Below are 19,021 nucleotides of genomic sequence, written 5' to 3'. Positions count from 1 at the left end.
GCCGGTGTACCGTCAGCAGTGGGCCAAGCTGTCTCTTCCCCCTCCTCCTCATCCTCCTCATGCTCCTCCTCCTCCTCCTGAACGCGCTGAGATATAGACAGGAGGGTGCTCTGACTATCCAGCGACATACTGTCTTCCCCCGGCTCTGTTTCCGAGCGCAAAGCGGCTGCCTTTATGGTTTGCAGGGAACTTCTCAAGATGCATAGCAGAGGAATGGTGACGCTAATGATTGCAGCATCGCCGCTCACCACCTGGGTAGACTGATCAAAGTTTCGAAGGACCTGGCAGATGTCTGCCAACCAGGCCCACTCTTCTGAAAAGAATTGAGGAGGCTGACTCCCACTGCGCCGCCCATGTTGGAGTTGGTATTCCACTATAGCTCTACTCTGCTCATAGAGCCTAGCCAACATGTGGAGCGTAGAGTTCCACCGTGTGGGCACGTCGCACAGCAGTCGGTGCACTGGCAGATTAAAGCGATGTTGCAGGGTGCGCAGGGTGGCAGCGTCCGTGTGGGACTTGCGGAAATGTGCGCAGAGCCGGCGCACCTTTACGAGCAGGTCTGACAAGCGTGGGTAGCTTTTCAGAAAGTGCTGAACCACCAAATTAAAGACGTGGGCCAGGCATGGCACGTGCGTGAGGCTGCCGAGCTGCAGAGCCGCCACCAGGTTACGGCCTTTTCACACACGACCATGCCCGGTTGGAGGCTCAGCGGCGCAAGCCAACGGTCGGTCTGCTCTGTCAGACCCTGCAGCAGTTCGTGGGCCGTGTGCCTCCTATCTCCTAAGCTGAGTAGTTTCAGCACGGCCTGCTGACGCTTGCCCACCGCTGTGCTGCCACGCCGCGCGACACCGACTGCTGGCGACGTCCTGCTGCTGCTGACACATCTAGATTGCGAGACAGAGGTTGAGGAGGAGGAGGAGGAGGAGGGTGCTTTAGTGGAAGAAGCATACACCGCCGCAGATACCACCACCGAGCTGGGGCCCGCAATTCTGGGGGTGGGTAGGACGTGAGCGGTCCCAGGCTCTGACTCTGTCCCAGCCTCCACTAAATTCACCCAATGTGCCGTCAGGGAGATGTAGTGGCCCTGCCCGCCTGTGCTTGTCCACGTGTCCGTAGTTAAGTGGACCTTGCCACTAACCGCATTGGTGAGGGCGCGTACAATGTTGCGGGAGACGTGGTCGTGCAGGGCTGGGACGGCACATCGGGAAAAGTAGTGGCGACTGGGAACTGAGTAGCGCGGGGCCGCCGCCGCCATCATAGCTTTGAAGGACTCCGTTTCCACAACCCTATACGGCAGCATCTCAAGGCTGATAAATTTGGCTATGTGGACGGTTAACGCTTGAGCGTGCGGGTGCGTGGCGGCGTACTTGCGCTTCCGCTCCAACACTTACGCTAGCGACGGCTGGACGGTGCGGTGCGAGACATTGCTGGATTGGGCCGAGGACAGCGGAGGTGAGGGTGTGGGTGCAGGCCATGAGACGGTCGTGCCTGTGTCCTGAGAGGGGGGTTGTATCTCAGTGGCAGGTTAGGGCACAGGGGGAGAGGCAGCGGTGCAAACCGGAGGCGGTGAACGGCCTTCGTCCCACCTTGTGGGGTGCTTGGCCATCATATGTCTGCGCATGCTGGTGGTGGTCAGGCTGTTGGTGGTGGCTCCCCGGCTGATCTTGGCGCGACAAAGGTTGCACACCACTGTTCGTCGGTCGTCAGGCGTCTCTGTGAAAAACTGCCAGACCTTAGAGCACCTCGGCCTCTGCAGGGTGGCATGGCGCGAGGGGGCGCTTTGGGAAATACTTGGTGGATTATTCGGTCTGGCCCTGCCTCTACCCCTGGCCACCGCACTGCCTCTTGCAACCTGCCCTGCTGCTGCCCGTGCCTCCCCCTCTGAAGATCTGTCCTGTGTAGGCGTTGCACACCAGGTGGGGTCAGTCACCTCATCGTCCTGCTGCTCTTCCTCCGAATCCTCTGTGCGCTGCTCCCTCGGACTTACTGCCCTTACTACTACCTCACTGCAAGACAACTGTGTCTCATCATCATCGTCCTCCTCACCCACTGAAAGGTCTTGAGACAGTTGCTGGAAGTCCCCAGCCTCATCCCCCGGACCCCGGAAACTTTCCAATGGTTGGGCATCAGTGACGATAAACTCCTCTGGTGGTAGAGGAACCACTGCTGCCCAATCTGAGCAGGGGCCTGAGAAAAGTTCCTGGGAGTGTTCCCGCTCCTGAGCATGTGTCATTGTAGTGGAGTGAGGAGGCTGGGAGGAAGGAGGAGCAGCAGACAGAGGATTCGGATTTGCAGCACTGGACGGCGCAGAACTCTGGGTGGATGATAGCTTGCTCGAAGCACTTTCTGCCATCCAGGACAGGACCTGCTCACACTGCTCATTTTCTAATAAAGGTCTCCCGCGTGGACCCATTAATTGGGCGATGAATGTGGGGACGCCAGAAACGTGCCTCTCTCCTAATCGCGCAGCAGTCGGCTGCGACACACCTGGATCAGGAGCTCGGCCTGTGCCCACACCCTCACTTGGCCCTCCGTGTCCTCAGCCGCGTCCACGTCCTCTAGGCCTACCCCTACCCCTCAGCATGCTGTATTACCAGTGATTTGATTTCCCAGGCAGGAAATAAATTGGCGCAAGCCTGCAGGCCAAATATAATTTTTTCGCTTTTTTGCAAAGGGAAGGCCCCACTGCGAATATTCAATGAACAATACGTTTAATAACTGTGGTGTGGCCCTGAAAAAGTGTCACACAACTTTAGTGTAGCAGAGTTATTAACTCTGGCAGAGCAGGTATTTGCCAGTCAGGAAAGACAATGGCGCAAGCCTGCAGTAAACCGTAGCTGGTTGTGTTTGATTTTTGTACGTTCTCCACGCAGCACACATGTACACGGAGACCTTAGGACTGACACAGGCAGGCCAAATATAATTTTTTCGCTTTTTTGCAAAGGGAAGGCCCCACTGCGGATATTCAATGAACAATACGTTTAATAACTGTGGTGTGGCCCTGAAAAAGTGTCACACAACTTTAGTGTAGCAGAGTTATTAACTCTGGCAGAGCAGGTATTTGCCAGTCAGGAAAGACAATGGCGCAAGCCTGCAGTAAACCGTAGCTGGTTGCGTTTGATTTTTGTACGTTCTCCACGCAGCACACACGTACACGGAGACCTTAGGACTGACACAGGCAGGCCAAATATAATTTTTTTGCTTTTTTGCAAAGGGAAGGCCCCACTGCGGATATTCAATGAGCAATACGTTTAATAACTGTGGTGTGGCCCTGAAAAAGTGTCACACAACTTTAGTGTAGCAGAGTTATTAACTCTGGCAGAGCAGGTATTTGCCAGTCAGGAAAGACAATGGCGCAAGCCTGCAGTAAACCGTAGCTGGTTGCGTTTGATTTTTGTACGTTCTCCACGCAGCACACACGTACACGGAGACCTTAGGACTGACACAGGCAGGCCAAATATAATTTTTTCGCTTTTTTGCAAAGGGAAGGCCCCACTGCGGATATTCAATGAACAATACGTTTAATAACTGTGGTGTGGCCCTGAAAAAGTGTCCCACAACTTTAGTGTAGCAGAGTTATTAACTCTGGCAGAGCAGGTATTTGCCAGTCAGGAAAGACAATGGCGCAAGCCTGCAGTAAACTGTAGCTGGTTGCGTTTGATTTTTGTACGTTCTCCACGCAGCACACACGTACACGGAGACCTTAGGACTGACACAGGCAGGCCAAATATAATTTTTTCGCTTTTTTGCAAAGGGAAGGCCCCACTGCGGATATTCAATGAACAATACGTTTAATAACTGTGGTGTGGCCCTGAAAAAGTGTCACACAACTTTAGTGTAGCAGAGTTATTAACTCTGGCAGAGCAGGTATTTGCCAGTCAGGAAAGACAATGGCGCAAGCCTGCAGTAAACCGTAGCTGGTTGCGTTTGATTTTTGTACGTTCTCCACGCAGCACACACGTACACGGAGACCTTAGGACTGACACAGGCAGGCCAAATATAATTTTTTCGCTTTTTTGCAAAGGGAAGGCCCCACTGCGGATATTCAATGAGCAATAACTGTGTTGTGGCCCTGCCTACACAATTCTGTCCCTGTAGTATCAATGGAGGGTGCAATGCTCTGCACAGACGATTTTTAGAAAAAAAAAAAAATGCAACACTGCTAACAGCAGCCAGCACAGTACTGCACACGGTTAAATTTGGCCCTAGAAAGGACCGTTGAGGTTCTTGAAGGCTACACTCACTCCTAACACTCTCCCTGCCTAAGCACCACTTCTGTCCCTAATACCGGGTGCAATGCTCTGCACTGCCGATTTTGAGAAAAAAAAAAAAAATTTTCCACTGCTAACAGCAGCCTGCACACACGTAGATGTGGCCCTAAGAAGGACCGTTGGGGTTCTTGAAGCCTACACTCACTACAAACACTCTCCCTACAGCAACTCCAATAGAACAGCACTTTCCCTCACTAACTCACACGGCATCTGAGCCGAGCCGCGGGAGGGGCCGACTTTTATACTCGGGTGACATCTGATCGCCCCAGCCACTCACAGCAGGGGGGTGGTATAGGGCTTGAACGTCACAGGGGGAAGTTGTAATGCCTTCCCTGTCTTTCAATTGGCCAGAAAAGCGCGCTAACGTCTCAGAGAGGAAACTGAAAGTAACCAGAACACCGCGTGGTACTCGTTACGAGTAACGAGCATCCCGAACACCCTAATATTCGCACGAATATCAAGCTCGGACGAGTACGTTCGCTCATCTCTAATGATTAACTTTTGGGGAATAAATTATAATATACAGGAAAATTTAATCTTATCTTGGTGCAAGTTTCATTTTAGGATGGCTTTGGGAACAGCAGTAAAAATATTCATATAATTGTCCCATTACTTAAAATTGCTGCACAACTACTGAATGTTTTTTGCTTACCAGGACATGTGACTGCTGCAGCCAATTACTGGCTGTAGAAGGTCTCTGCTGTGCCTAATGATTGGCTGAAGTAGTCACAAGTACTGGCCAGATCTGCATTTTAAGCTGGAATCAAGAAACTTTTTTACAACATTTGCATTTTTTGCTGTTTTTCTTTTGCAACATGTTCCTTCTTTCATTTTCTTCCTTTTTGTAGGTGTTACTCCAACACTACCTTAACTTTTATTTAGTGACTGCAAAGCTAATTCAGTCCTGTATGCTGCCACTTCTGTGTCACTTTGCTCATCACTTGATGTATTTGGTCCTTCCTTGGTAAATAAAGAATCCCTTTTAATTATCTTCCTACACTTCTCACAAATCATTTGATAACTATTCATATGGCAGTATTTCGATCATGCATGGCACCTTCCTTAATCATTTTCTACTGCTGCTGCACTTTGTCTTAATGTATGTTTATACGTAGCAAAAATGTTGCAAAAATTCCGCAGTAGAAAATTCCATGGCAAATTCCGCATCCAAAACAGAATGAAAATCCACAACATGCAAATTTTCACTGGAAATTAGTTGTACATCCACAGCTGATTTCAGAAGACACCATGCTCACTCTCCCTCCCCAAAAACCTTCTGCTCTTGGCGCTTCCTTCCTTCATCCGGCAGCCAGCAGCCTCTAGTAAGCGCAGTGCCGCTGCTCAGGTGATGTGGAAGTGACAAGCAGCGCTGTGCTCACTAGAGGCCACCAGATGCCCAGTGAAGGAGCGTGAGGTCTTTGGAGTTGAGAGGGAGTGTAGTATATTCTGAAATTAACTGGAGATGCTCAGCTGACTTACAGTCAAAATCTGCACCAATAATGTCTTTTGTGAAAATACTGCGGATTTTGACGTGGTATATTTTGCTGTAGAAAAAACATACCCTTAATAAACTTCTTATCCAAGGTCACACACTTTATTGAATTATCACAGTTTGTATCTGTCCAGATAAACTGTGTAGTCCCCGGTACCACTAGTTCATAACATAAGACCTTCCGACAGATTGAAAAGTATACTGAAAGAGAGACTATCAGACAAGTCTGAACCTGCCAGATGCATGTTTACTGTTAAAAAAAAAAGAGTTTACCAACCATGGTTGCCCTACAACTTTTTCTCACAACCACTCTGTCCTTCCTGGCTTTGCTGACCAGGAACTTTGACTGCTGAAGACAATCACTGAACACAGCAGTGACCCTTCTACAGGCAGTGACTGGCTGCAGTAGTCACAAGTCCTGGTAAACAGCAACCAGGAAGGGCACAGTGGTCATAAAGCAATTTTAAAAGGAGCTTTCTGGTTAAAAAAATAAACTTTGAAACTAGATAGAAGTTGCTTAAAACAATAAAACAAATAGTACTTTCCTGTCCTCAGTCCTGTTGATCCAGTGCTGCAGCCCCCACGATTCTACGGGTCTGTTTTGACAACGGAAGTCATGCCAATCAGAATCTTCAGCATCATCACCCATTCTCCTGGCATCAGCAATTATATCCTGGGCGCCATGATGCTAGGAGTTCACAACAGTGATGTTACAGCCTCTGATTGGCATGTCACTTGACTTCTGTTGTCAACAGAGACTGGAGAAATGTGGGGCTGCAATGCTGGATCGCAGCCCTTAAAACAGGTAAGTACCATTTGTTTTATTGTTTTAAGTCACTTGCATCTAGTTTCAAAATTTAGTTTTTAACCACTTTAATATTTCTTTTTACCCCTGTTCCCAAAACCATCCTAAAATGAAACTTGCACCAAGAAAAGTAACAATATATTTTTTGTTGAGCTGGTATAAATTTATAAACTATAAATTTCCCATTTTTCCCCATGTTATCTACCCTGTTGTATGAATACTGTGTATCACCGGGGAAGTGCTAAAATGTTACATCTTTTAAGTTTCTTTATGCCCTTTACTAACCTACCAAATTTCATGGAAATCTGAAACGGGTTGAAAAGTTCATTCAATTTAGCATGAAATGACCCCTGCAGTCCTTTGCATTGGAAATCTAGCCCACTGTAAACCCTAAATTCATGAAAACAAATGTGTTGCAAGGAGATGGCAAGATAAGGAAAATGGCATCATCTGCTGTATAATTAAATGATGACTCCTCCAAAAAAATCCCAGGAACAGGCTTGGTGCTTGGCTTAACTATCAAACTTGCATCTCTTCTATAACATAGTACTTGTCAGTAAATATTGCTCTAACTAGGTATGTCACCTACCATTATTACACCAGTCAGGAATGAGGAGCTGATCAGAAACAAGACCACAAGAAGGAGATAGATTGATACTGTCTCTGCTGAAAAACAAACATCTTACTTTCACATTAAAGTTGTCTTTGCTTTGTACTCACATTCCACTAACGCTAACAAATGTATTTGTCATAATTAAAATCATCAATGTAATTGGGTTAGTAAGATAAAGTTAATTAGAAATCCAAAGAGATTTAGCAAAGTTTAATAATAAATAAGATGTAATGAGAAATGAGTCAGTGCATGCGTCTAAATAGACTTTGCTTTAAGTTTGTATTTGGTCCTTCTATGTAGTAGAAATCTTATATAATCAGTCATTTACATAGACTTCAAGTAAGTCTAATTGTTACTATGAACAGTATAAGAGAATAAATGGTGAATTATGTTTAGAATGTGCTTTCCATCAATCATTTTATATGCTTTATGATTCATTCCCCAATTACAGATTGTTTTTGACATATTTCAGGATAGTTTTCATTTACTGTTTCTCTCATATATGTGTCATCAACAAGCGATCTATTGTTTAACCCCTTAGTGACAAAGCCTGTTTGCGCCTTAGTGACGGAGCCAAATTTTGGAAATCTGACTTGTGTCGCTTAACATAGCATAACTCCGTAAAGGTTTTACATATCCGAGTGATTCTGACATTGTTTTTTCGCCACATGTTGTACTTCATTTAGGTGGTAAAAATAGACCCATAGAATTTGTGTATATTTATTAAAAGCGCCAATATTGGGAAAATTTTGAAAAAATTGTCATTTTTTCACATTTTCAACTGTAATATCTCAAATATGTCCAAACATACTGTACAAATTTTTGCTAAGATATATATGTCCAACTGTTCACATCCTTACAGTTTGAGCCAGACAGCAGCCGTGTGCTTACAGGACCTGTGATGATGTCCCCATCATGTGATCAGTCACTGCCTCCGAGCTCATTACCTTACATCTAACCCCAACATACCATGTTAACTCCCACATTACCAGTGTATGTATCAACACCTAATCACTGGTGTACTACATAAAACCAGCCGGAAATGTAGAGCATTTAAATACTTTGTGGAATACAATTTAAAATACTGTTACATAAAACTGTTATTATGTTATCCATTTAGTTACAATACAGAACACTAATGCCTCGAAAGTGCATTAATACTGTGGACAATTTTTGCTATATTTGTGGGGAAGTGATATTTGCCAACCAGAAGAAAAGTATCACTTCCCAAGTGAATAAGGCATATCAACTTTACTTCGGATGCAAGATTGGTAACCAAGACAAGCCATGGGCTCCGCATATATGCTGTGTCACATGTACAACACAGCTTTGTTGAATGGCAAAAGACCATCAATACCATTTGCAGTCCCCATGGTGTGAAGAGAACCAAGCAACCACACATATGACTGTTACTTCTGCTTTGTTCCTCCTCTTTCCGGTGGGATAACGAAGCAAAAGAAGTCGAGAATTCTCGAACCCAACTTTCCTTCTGCATTGAGTCCAGTTCGATAGGATATACAAAACACGTGTGTTTTTTTTATGTGAGTTGGATAGCCAAGCAAGGGAATTGCACTACTTGCGGAAGGAATGGACTCGCTAATGAAATGTAGCAGTTGGGGAGAAGACTATTCAGCACCCAGCTCTGTTTGAGGCTCACAAACTCCTTCTACCACCCCTTCACATCAAACTAGGTTTGATGAAGAACTCTGTGAAAGGCATGGACTGGACTTTGCCAGCTTTCCGTACCTTCATGAAAAATTCTCTTGACTCAGCAAGGCAAAGATTAAAGAGGAAGTTTTTGTGGCTCCTCAGATACGAGAGCTCTTCAAAGATGACCGGTTCAACAACTTGCTGCAGGGTGATGTGAAACAAGCATGGAATGCTTTTCACTTAGTGTCTACAAACGTTCTCGGGAATGTTAGGGCAGAAAACTACAAGGAACAAGTACAAGACATGCTGATGCAGAATCAGAAACTTGGCTGCAATATGTCTCTAAAAATCCACTTCCTTCATTCCCATCAGGATTTCTTTCCAGATAACTGTGGTATGGTTAGTGAGTATTTTTATCAAGATATCACAACAATGGAAAAAAGATACCACTACCATGCTGGCTGACTACTGCTGGACACTCCACAGAGATGCTCCCGAACAGCTGTACAAGAGATAGGCAAAGAGATCTAAGGCGTAGTTTTACAGGTATTAACCATATGCCTATTACTATTGGCATGGATTTTCTGATGTAAACAATTACACTGGTCAACAATTCAAAAAAAAAAATTCTGTATCTGGTTTGAAAACAGGTTGATTTAACTAATTTTGGGGTGCTAAATTCAGTGGAACAATCAGATTCTATCTATCACGTCCTATTTCTGAGATGCATAGCACTATTACATAGACAATAATACAGTATTGCCAAATACTATCTGATTTTAAATACAAAATCTAGGGACCATTTTTAGAACTTAATCCACTGTGCATTACATTCAAATAAAGAGTTTAGCTTAGTCACTGATTTAATTTCATATAAATAATTCTCCAGAAAATGAGCACAAAAATTAATGACGGTCGAGAGCTGCCTGTGATTGGCTGAGCACCTCAGCCAATCACATTCAGCTCTTTCAGCAGATGGGGATTTTAAACCCCCGCCTGCTAATAGATCAGCACCACAGTGCAGGGGAAAGCAAGAGAAGACACGGCAGTGCCCGGGCAGCTGAAGCAAGGTGAGTATCTGTTTTTTTGTTTTTTTTTAAACCACTTTTACTTGATTTTTAGGGAAGGGCTTATATTTAAAGCCCTTCCCTGAAATCAATTGCTGGCAGCAGAATCCTCTACCGCAGCTGATATGTGTGACAGCTGCGCTAGAGAATTGAAGAATTCCTCTGCTGCATCTGTCACAGATGTGGCAGAAGTAGCTGCAGGGAATTCTTTTTCCTTGCGGGGATGAAGGAAACATCTGCCGCATGCGGCAGATGTGTTCTTCATCCCCACAGGGGTTACGGCAGCAGACAGGTAAGTATATTTTTTATTTTTTTATTTTTTTTACACTGAAATTTATTTTTTCAGGGAAGGGCTTATATGTAAAGCCCTTCCCTGAAAAAGAATGCAGGGGTTCCGGCAGACTAATGTTTTCAATGGAGCCGCCAGCAGTAGTTGCGGCTCCATTAAAAACAATGCGGGCATTCCCTATAGTGCACGCATGTCCTATCTAAAGTACGGACATGTGCACACAACATAGGGAATGCATTGTTGCAAATAGAAGCGTGTTTTTATGCGTGCGTATACACGCATAGAAACACGCTCATATGAAGCCACCCTAAGGCAGATTAGCCTCCCAGCACAACACACAGCACAATTCTCAACCAGTCTCTCTCCCTTACCTACGCCCTTTTATATTGCAATGCAAATCAAACTCATGTGGATGACATTACAGGTAAGACCATCCATACATTGTCCTGTATTATCCCATTCCCCTATTCTCACATGGCACTCTGCAACTGCTGTTCTCATGATTGTTGGGGATCTCAGCAGTTGGACTCCATTCAGGAAAAAGACTGGTGGATTGGTGGGCTTGACCACACAGATCAGGCATATTTCTACGGTTATGCCATCAGTTTTAATTGTGCAAAAATCCTTTTCATTAGAGGTTTTGTAAGAAGCTGGACTCTTTTCTCACAATATTATCTCTATTTTCTTTTGGGTTGTATTGTTTTAAGACAGTTTTGGACATTTATATGGAAAGATATGTGATTACTCAATAATTGAATCCATGCGTTTGGCCTGGATGTGCGCTATTTATTATATGCAATTTTATTGTTTGTCTTTAATAAGGATGTGGAAATTGTAACACCAACTGTTACATAATTATTGTTGTAAACAGTTATGATGATAATGATGATCTGGCAAGAGAGATTGTGTTTGGAGCGCTAAGTATTTTTCACGTATAACAGTTGCAAACACGTTTTCATTGGTTTTAAACAATAAAAATGTTTGTCATTTATATGATTTATATGAAGGTGGTTCTATGTTAGTTGAAGTTATAGAACATTTGGTTTATCTCATTAAAAAATAGATTTGATTTCATTTATTTAGTTGTATTCATTCTCTAATTACTTTTCAATAAAGTTTACAGAAATTGCTTTAAATTACAATCCATATAATGGTGGTTATGTTGTAGCTACATCTATTCATAATGTGCATAAGAACTCGTGGAATTTTACATATTGTATCGTAAGAAAAGAGTCTGCTTGAGCTGAAAAAATTGAAGATTAATTTAACATAAAGCTTGATTATTTTAATGAACAGAATGAAAAGTGGCTCCATGAAATTTACCAAAAATATGTCTCTTTAGTGTAGTGTCTCATCTGAAAAGGTGATCTCTCCAGATTGGACTCTAGACTAAATAGACATACCTCTCTTGGGCCCAAGGCTACAGATACCAGGAAAATTGCCAGAGGCAATAGAATAGCCTAATGGTTATAGCCTCCCAAACACAAAATAATACATTGTATACATTATTAACAAATATGCGCTCCAAAATGGACAGACACCTTAAAATAAAGGAGTAGGTGGCTGAACTAATCTTGACTATGTCCAAGGGGGAACTAAGTGTATGTTAGCTAGGCAAGTGGAGCCATCCCTAATCCTAATCTAAAGCAAATGTTCTATAACTTCAACTAACATAGAACCACCTTTATATAAATCAGATAAATAACCAACATTTTTATTGTTTAAAACCAATGAAAAAGTGTTTGCAACTGTTATACATGAAAAATACTTACCGCTCCAAAAGGGACAGACACCTTAAAGTAAAGGAGTAGGTGGCTGAACTAGATCTTGACTATGTCCAAGGGGGAACTAAGTGTATGTTAGCTAGGCAAGTGGAGCCATCCCTAATCCTAATCTAAAAAATATAACACATGCTCTCCCCACATGTTTCACCGCAAGGCTTTATCAAAGGAGCTCAGGTAGGCTTTAGTATTGGCTGCCTGCAGTTATAATGATTCCCTGAGGACTGCATGCTGTATGAATATGATAGTGGCTATAAACCTAGGAAACTTATAATCAGGCTGCTTGCAAAGCACCTCTATTAATTCATACTTTTTGTATCATACCCTTTCAGCTTGCCTAGCTAACATACACTTAGTTCCTATATGGACATATTCAAGATCTAGTATGCCTTTATTTTAAAGTGTCTGTCCTTTTTGAGTGCATGTATCTTAATAAAGTATACAATTTATTTTTGTTACCCTCCCAATTAATTTTGTGTTTGGGAGGGTATGACTATTAAGGCCCATTTAGACGGGACAAATGTTGGGCAAATGATGCCCGACACTTCTTCCCACACATACTCGCTCTTGTGCTGCTGCACGAGAGCTAGTATCGCTGGCTCACAGCAGGGCATCTTTAGGAGATTTCACTCCTCGATCTCCCCCCCCCTTTCTATTGACTTAAAGGGGTTGTCCCGAGCCAAAACCGCAAAATTTTAAATCTGCACATTCCCCCAGTCACCCCCCGGCATAAAGCAGCCCTTTAAACCGTTTAAAAAACGCTTCCTACTTACTGTTGAGATGAAATAATAACTTATAAAGTTCAGCAGCTAAGATGGCGCCTGTGTTGTCCCGTCCCACGGTGCATCGTGCTTCCAGGAGGCCTTCATGCGCTCCAGCAGCAGCGGCGTTCTGGCTCCGCCCCCTTGTACGCGTCATCGTGTAGCTCCGCCCCCGTCACATGTGCCGATTCCAGCCAATCAGGAGGCTGGAATCGGCACATGTGATGGGGGCGGAGCTACGCGATGATGCGTACAAGGGGGCGGAGCCAGAATACCGGCTCGTGCCGGAGCGAAGAGATGGCAAAAGACCCTTCTGTGCAAGCGCGTCTAATCAGGAGATTAGACGCTGAAATTAGACGGCACCATGGAGATGGGGACGCTAGCAACGGAACAGGTAAGTGAATAACTTCTGTATGGCTCATATTTAATGCATGATGTATATTACAAAGTGCATTAATATGGCCATACAGAAGTATATAACCCCACTTGCTTTCACGGGACAACCCCTTTAACATAGCGTCTGTTCAGTACTGAAGGTTCAGCTCATCGTCCATTGTTGATGCGTAAACGATGGTCGATGAGGTGAGCGATAAATGTTCAGTCTAAATAGCAGCCGTTCAATATTGAACGGCCACTATGTTAAGTCAATGGAGAGGGGCGAGGGAGAGCGAGGAGTGAAATCTCCTGCAGCCTCCCTGCCTTCCTGCTGGCTGCTCTGTAAGTGAGCCAGCAATACTAGCTCCTGTGAAACAGCACTGGAACGAGTGTATGTGGGAGGACTGTCAGGCATCGTTTACCGGACATTTATCCCATCTAAATGGGCCTTTAGGCTATTCTCTTGTCTCTGGCAATTTTCTTGATAATTGTTTGTTTAGCCAGGTATACTCCAGGTCTGGCTCCTTTCCTTACAATTTATAAGCCTACAGATAAATTTAGGGTAGGATTCAGCTATATTTTTGTATTAAAATCAGCCTTGGATAGCAGGCAATGAGGACAAAAGGTTTACCTGTCAGTGCAGATGGGCTCTCATAATTTGATTAAGTTGTACGCTAAGAAATTCAGATTTATATGTATAGTAAATATAGCACTAAGCCAATTCAAAATTCTTATATTCAGTGTTTACATATTTCTTACTGCTGTTTGCTGAGTCCTGTTGTATCTTTTGTGACAGTTCGGTCTTTGCATTTCAACAATATTAAAATATGATTAGAGATGAGTAAGCACCAAAATGCTCGTGTGCTCGTTGCTCGAGTCAAACTTTTCGTAATGCTCAAGAGTTCGTTTCGAGTAACGAACCACATTGAAGTCAATGGGGGACTCGAGCATTTTTGTATGGGACCGATGTTCCGCATAGCTGATGACTTGTCAAACACCAGAAAACATAAGAAAGTCATGGAAACACCACAGAAACAGATAGGGAAGGGCAGGGGCAGCATGCATGGTTGCATCTGAGGCTCCCATGTCTCACTATTAAGCCAAAATGGGGGCAAGAGTCTGGCGGTCACCCCCCTAACAATTTACTTCAGACAAACCCTCATTAGCAAGGCACACCCGCTGGCACATCTTAGCTAAGCACCACACTACCTGCAACCAAGGACAATAACTGCCTGTGGGTGACACCGCTGCCTCTTCTCCTGGGTTACATGCTGGCATTGCTGTCCAACCCCACCGCATGACTCTGCGTCCACAGCGCACACAAAAGTTTCCCTGCGCAGTGTTCAGCTGCCCTCATGCCACACGCTCACTTCATAGCCACACCACCCTCATGTCTATTTATAAGTACGTACTAGATGAGGAGGAACCGGAGGCACACACTGCAGAGGGTTGGCAGGGCCATGCAGCGACCCTCTTTGAAAGTGTGGGCGATAGCCCACAATGCTGTTGAGAATTGATGGTAAATTGACGTACGATCATCATTCCAATCCCATGCCACCTCTGTCACAAAATTGTCAGGAGCCGCAAACGTGGGCATAAAGGGGACTCAAGTGCCAGCACTTCTACACATCTCCACAATGCAGCAATACTCTGTGTGGGAAGCACGTGAGCGGGCCCTGGGTAAGGCTCGGTCCCAGCCTCCACCTTGTGTGACCCAACGTGCCGCGAGTTACATAGCAATGGTTCCGTAGCAAAAGTATAGGTGAATCCCTCAAACCATTCAGTTGAAACTGCATAGGCAGACCCTAGTAACATTTCTGTGGCAAAAGTATAGGCAGACCCCAGTAACATTTCTGTAGCAAAAGTATAGGCAGACCCCAGTAATACTTCTGTAGCAAAAGTATAGGTGAACCCCTCAAACCATTCAGTAGAAAAGGTATAGGCAGACCCCAGTAACATTTCTGTAGCCAAAAGTATAGGCAGACCCCTGTAACATTTTTGCAGCAAGAGTATAGGTGGACCCCAGTAACATTTCTGTAGCAAGAATATAGGCAAACCTCTCAAACCATTCAGTAGAAACTGCATAGGCAGACCCAAGTAACGTTTCTGTAGCAAAAGTATAGGTGAACCCCTCAAACCATTCAGTTGAAACTGCATAGGCGGACCCCAGTAACATTTCTGTAGCAAGAGTATAGGCAGACCCCAGTAACATTTCTGTAGCAAGAGTATAGGCAGAACCCAGAAACATTTCCATAGCAAACGTATAGGCACACCCCCCAAACCATTCAGTAGAAACTCCATAGGCGGACCGCAGTAACATTTCTGTAGCAAAAGTATAGACAGACCCCTGTAACATTTCTGTAGCAAGAGTATAGGCGAACCCCTGAAACATTGGTGTACCAAGAGTATAGGCGGACTCCAGTAACATTTTATGTAGCAAAAGTATAGGTGAACCCCTCAAACCATTCAGTAGAAACTGCGCAGGCAGACCCCAGTAACATTCCCGTAGCAAAACTATAGGCAGACCCCTGTAACATTTCTGTAGCAAGAGTGTAGGTGAACCCTTGAAACATTGGTGTACCAAGAGTATAGGCGGACCCCAGTAACATTTCGGTAGCAAAAGTATAGGTGAACCCCTCAAACCATTCAGTAGAAATTGCACAGGCGGACCCCAGTAACATTTCTGTAGCAAAAGTAAAGGCAGACCCCAGTAACATTTCTGTAGCAAAAGAATAGGCAGACCCCAGTAACATTTCTGTAGCAAAAGTATAGGCGGACCCCTGTAACATTTCTGTAGCAAGAGTATAGGCGAACCCCTCAAACCATTCAGTAGAAAAGGTATAGGCAGACCCCAGTAACATTTCTGTAGCAAAAGTATAGGCGAACCCCTCAAACCATTTAGTAGAAACTGCATAGGCAGGCCCCAGTAACATTTCTGCAGCAAAAGTATAGATGAACCCCTCAAACTATTCAGTTGAAACTGCATAGGCGGACCCCAGTAACATTTCTGTAGCAAAAGTATAGGCAGACCTCAGTAACATTTCTCTAGCAAGAGAATGGGTGGACCCCAGTAACATTTCTGTAGCAAAAGTATAGGTGAACCCCTTAAACCATTCAGTAGAAACTGCACAGGCGGACCCCAGTAACATTTCTGTAGCAAAACTATAGGCAGACCCGTGTAACATTTCTGTAGCAAGAGTATAGGCAGAACCCAGAATCATTTCCATAGCAAAAGTATAGGCACACCCCCCAAACCATTCAGTAGAAACTCCATAGGCGGACCGCAGTAACATTTCTGTAGCAAAAGTATAGGCAGACCCCTGTAACATTTCTGTAGCAAGAGTATAGGCGAACCCCTGAAACATTGGTGTACCAAGAGTATAGGCGGACTCCAGTAACATTTTATGTAGCAAAAGTATAGGTGAACCCCTCAAACTATTCAGTAGAAACTGCGCAGCCAGACCCCAGCAACATTTCCGTAGCAAAAGTATAGGCAGACCCCTGTAACATTTCTGTAGCAAGAGTGTAGGTGAACCCTTGAAACATTGGTGTACCAAGAGTATAGGCGTACCCCAGTAACATTTCTGTAGCAAAAGTATAGGTGAACCCCTCAAACCATTCAGTAGAAATTGAACAGGCGGACCCCAGTAACATTTCTGTAGCAAAAGTAAAGGCAGACCCCAGTAACATTTCTGTAGCAAAAGAATAGGCAGACCCCAGTAACATTTCTGTAGCAAAAGTATAGGCAGACCCCTGTAACATTTCTGTAGCAAGAGTATAGGCGGACCCAAGTAACATTTTTTATAGCAAGAGTATAGGCAGACCCAAGTAACATTTCTGCAGCAAAAGTATAGGCGAAGCCCTAAAACTATTCAATAGAAACTGCATAGGCGGACCCCTGTAACATTTCTGTAGCAAGAGCTTAGGCAACCACCTGAAACATTGGTGTACCCAGAGTATAGGTGGACCCCAGTAACATTTCTGTAGGAAAAGTATAGGTGAACCCCTTAAACCATTCAGTAGAAACTGCACAGGCGGACCCCAGTAACATTTCTGTAGCAAAAGTATAGGCAGACCCCTGTAACATTTCTGCAGCAAAAGTATAGGCAGACCCCTGTAACATTTCTGTAGCAAGAGTGTAGGCGAACCCCGGAAATATTGGTGTACCAAGAGTATAGGCGGACCCCAGTAACATTTCTGTAGCAAAAGTATAGGTGAACCCCTCAAACCATTTAATAGAAACTGCACAGGCGGACCCCAGTAACATTTCTGTAGCAAAAGTATAGGCATACCCCAGTAACATTTCTGTAGCAAGAGTATAAGTGGACCCCAGTAACATTTCCGTAGCAAAAGTATAGGTGAACCCCTCAAACCATTCAGTTGAAACTGCATAGGCGGACCCCAGTAACATTTCTGTAGGAAAAGTATAGGCAGACCCCTGTAACATTTCTGTAGCAAGAGTATAGGCGGAACCCAGTAACATTTTTTATAGCAAGAGTATAGGCAAACCCTAGTAACATTTCTGCAGCAAAAGTATAGGCAGACCCCTGTAACATTTCTGTAGCAAGAGTGTAGGCGAACCCCTGAAATATTGGTGTGCCAAGAGTATAGGCGGACCCCAGTAACATTTCTGTAGCAAAAGTATAGGTGAACCCCTCAAACCATTCAATAGAAACTGCCCAGGCGGACCCCAGTAACATTTCTGTAGCAAAAGTATAGGCAGACCCCAGTAACATTTCTGTAGCAAGAGTATAAGTGGACCCCAGTAACATTTCCGTAGCAAAAGTATAGGTGAACCCCTCAAACCATTCAGTTGAAACTGCATAGGCGGACCCCAGTAACATTTCTGTAGCAAAAGTATAGGCAGACCCCAGTAACATTTCTGCAGCAAAAGTATAGGCAGACCCCAGTAACATTTCTGTAGCAAGAGTGTAGGCGAACCCCTGAAATTTTGGTGTACCAAGAGTATAGGCAGACCCCAGTAACATTTTTGTAGCAAAAGTATAGGTGAACCCCTCAAACCATTCAATAGGAACTGCACAGGCAGACCCCAGTAACATTTCTGTAGCAAAAGTATAGGCAGACCCCTGTAACATTTCTGTAGCAAGAGTGTAGGCGAACCCCTGAAATTTTGGTGTAGCAAGAGTATAGGCTGACCCCAGTAACATTTCTGTAGCAAAAGTATAGGTGAACCCCTCAAACCATTCAGTAGAAACTGCACAGGTGGACCCCAGTAACATTTCTGTAGCAAAAGTATAGGCAGACCCCTGTAACATTTCTGTAGCAAGAGTGTAGGCGAACTCCTGAAACATTGGTGTACCAAGAGTGTAGGCGAAGGCTGAAAAAATTAGTTAGATAACAGTATAGGCGAGGGCCAAAAAAACTGGTGTAGCAAGAGTGCAAGTGCACCCCTGAAAAATTGCTGAACCGCGAGGGCAGGTGAAACCCTTAAACATTTTTTAAAGATACAGCTCGCTGTTGCTTAATTTGTAACAGAGCCTGGAGGCAGCCCAGTGAAAAAAATTGGTGTCTGTTAAAGTATCGATACTTTTGAAACGTCGAAAAATTGTAAAAAACTTTTAAACAGAGACTGTTGGGCCGCAGAAAAATTGGCAGTTCAGCGTGATGACATGATGTTTTAGGAGGAGGAGTAGGAGGAGGAGAAGTAATAATATCCGAGAGTGATTGACAAAGCTAATTCCCCCTTTTTTTGTGGTGATAAAGGATGCATTTTTCTCCTGTTGCAGCGAAAAGAATCATTAGGTTCCGCTGCTTTCCGCTGGTGGAGAAGAGAAGTCTGGGGAAATCCAGCCTTTGTTCATCTTTATGAGTGTAAGCATGTTGACACTGGCAGTTGACAGGTGGGTACACTTATCCGTGATGATTCCCCTAGCTGCACTAAACACCCTCTCTGACA

At 44.4% G+C, this 19,021-nt stretch overlaps 1 protein-coding gene across 1 annotated transcript in view; it reads right to left on the bottom strand.

The window, feature by feature from the left end:
* LAPTM5 (lysosomal protein transmembrane 5) overlaps positions 1–19,021 on the bottom strand; it is a 60,001-nt gene that overhangs the window by 18,493 nt on the left and 22,487 nt on the right. Inside the window, exon 3 of the mRNA XM_066591745.1 lies at positions 7,158–7,234. Coding sequence (XP_066447842.1) covers positions 7,158–7,234 — 77 coding nt within the window. The remainder of the gene's footprint in view (positions 1–7,157; positions 7,235–19,021) is intronic.

This window comes from Eleutherodactylus coqui, chromosome 1, assembly GCF_035609145.1.
Source record: "Eleutherodactylus coqui strain aEleCoq1 chromosome 1, aEleCoq1.hap1, whole genome shotgun sequence".
NCBI lineage: Eukaryota > Metazoa > Chordata > Amphibia > Anura > Eleutherodactylidae > Eleutherodactylus > Eleutherodactylus coqui.
This window is presented reverse-complemented; position numbering and strand designations above follow the sequence as displayed.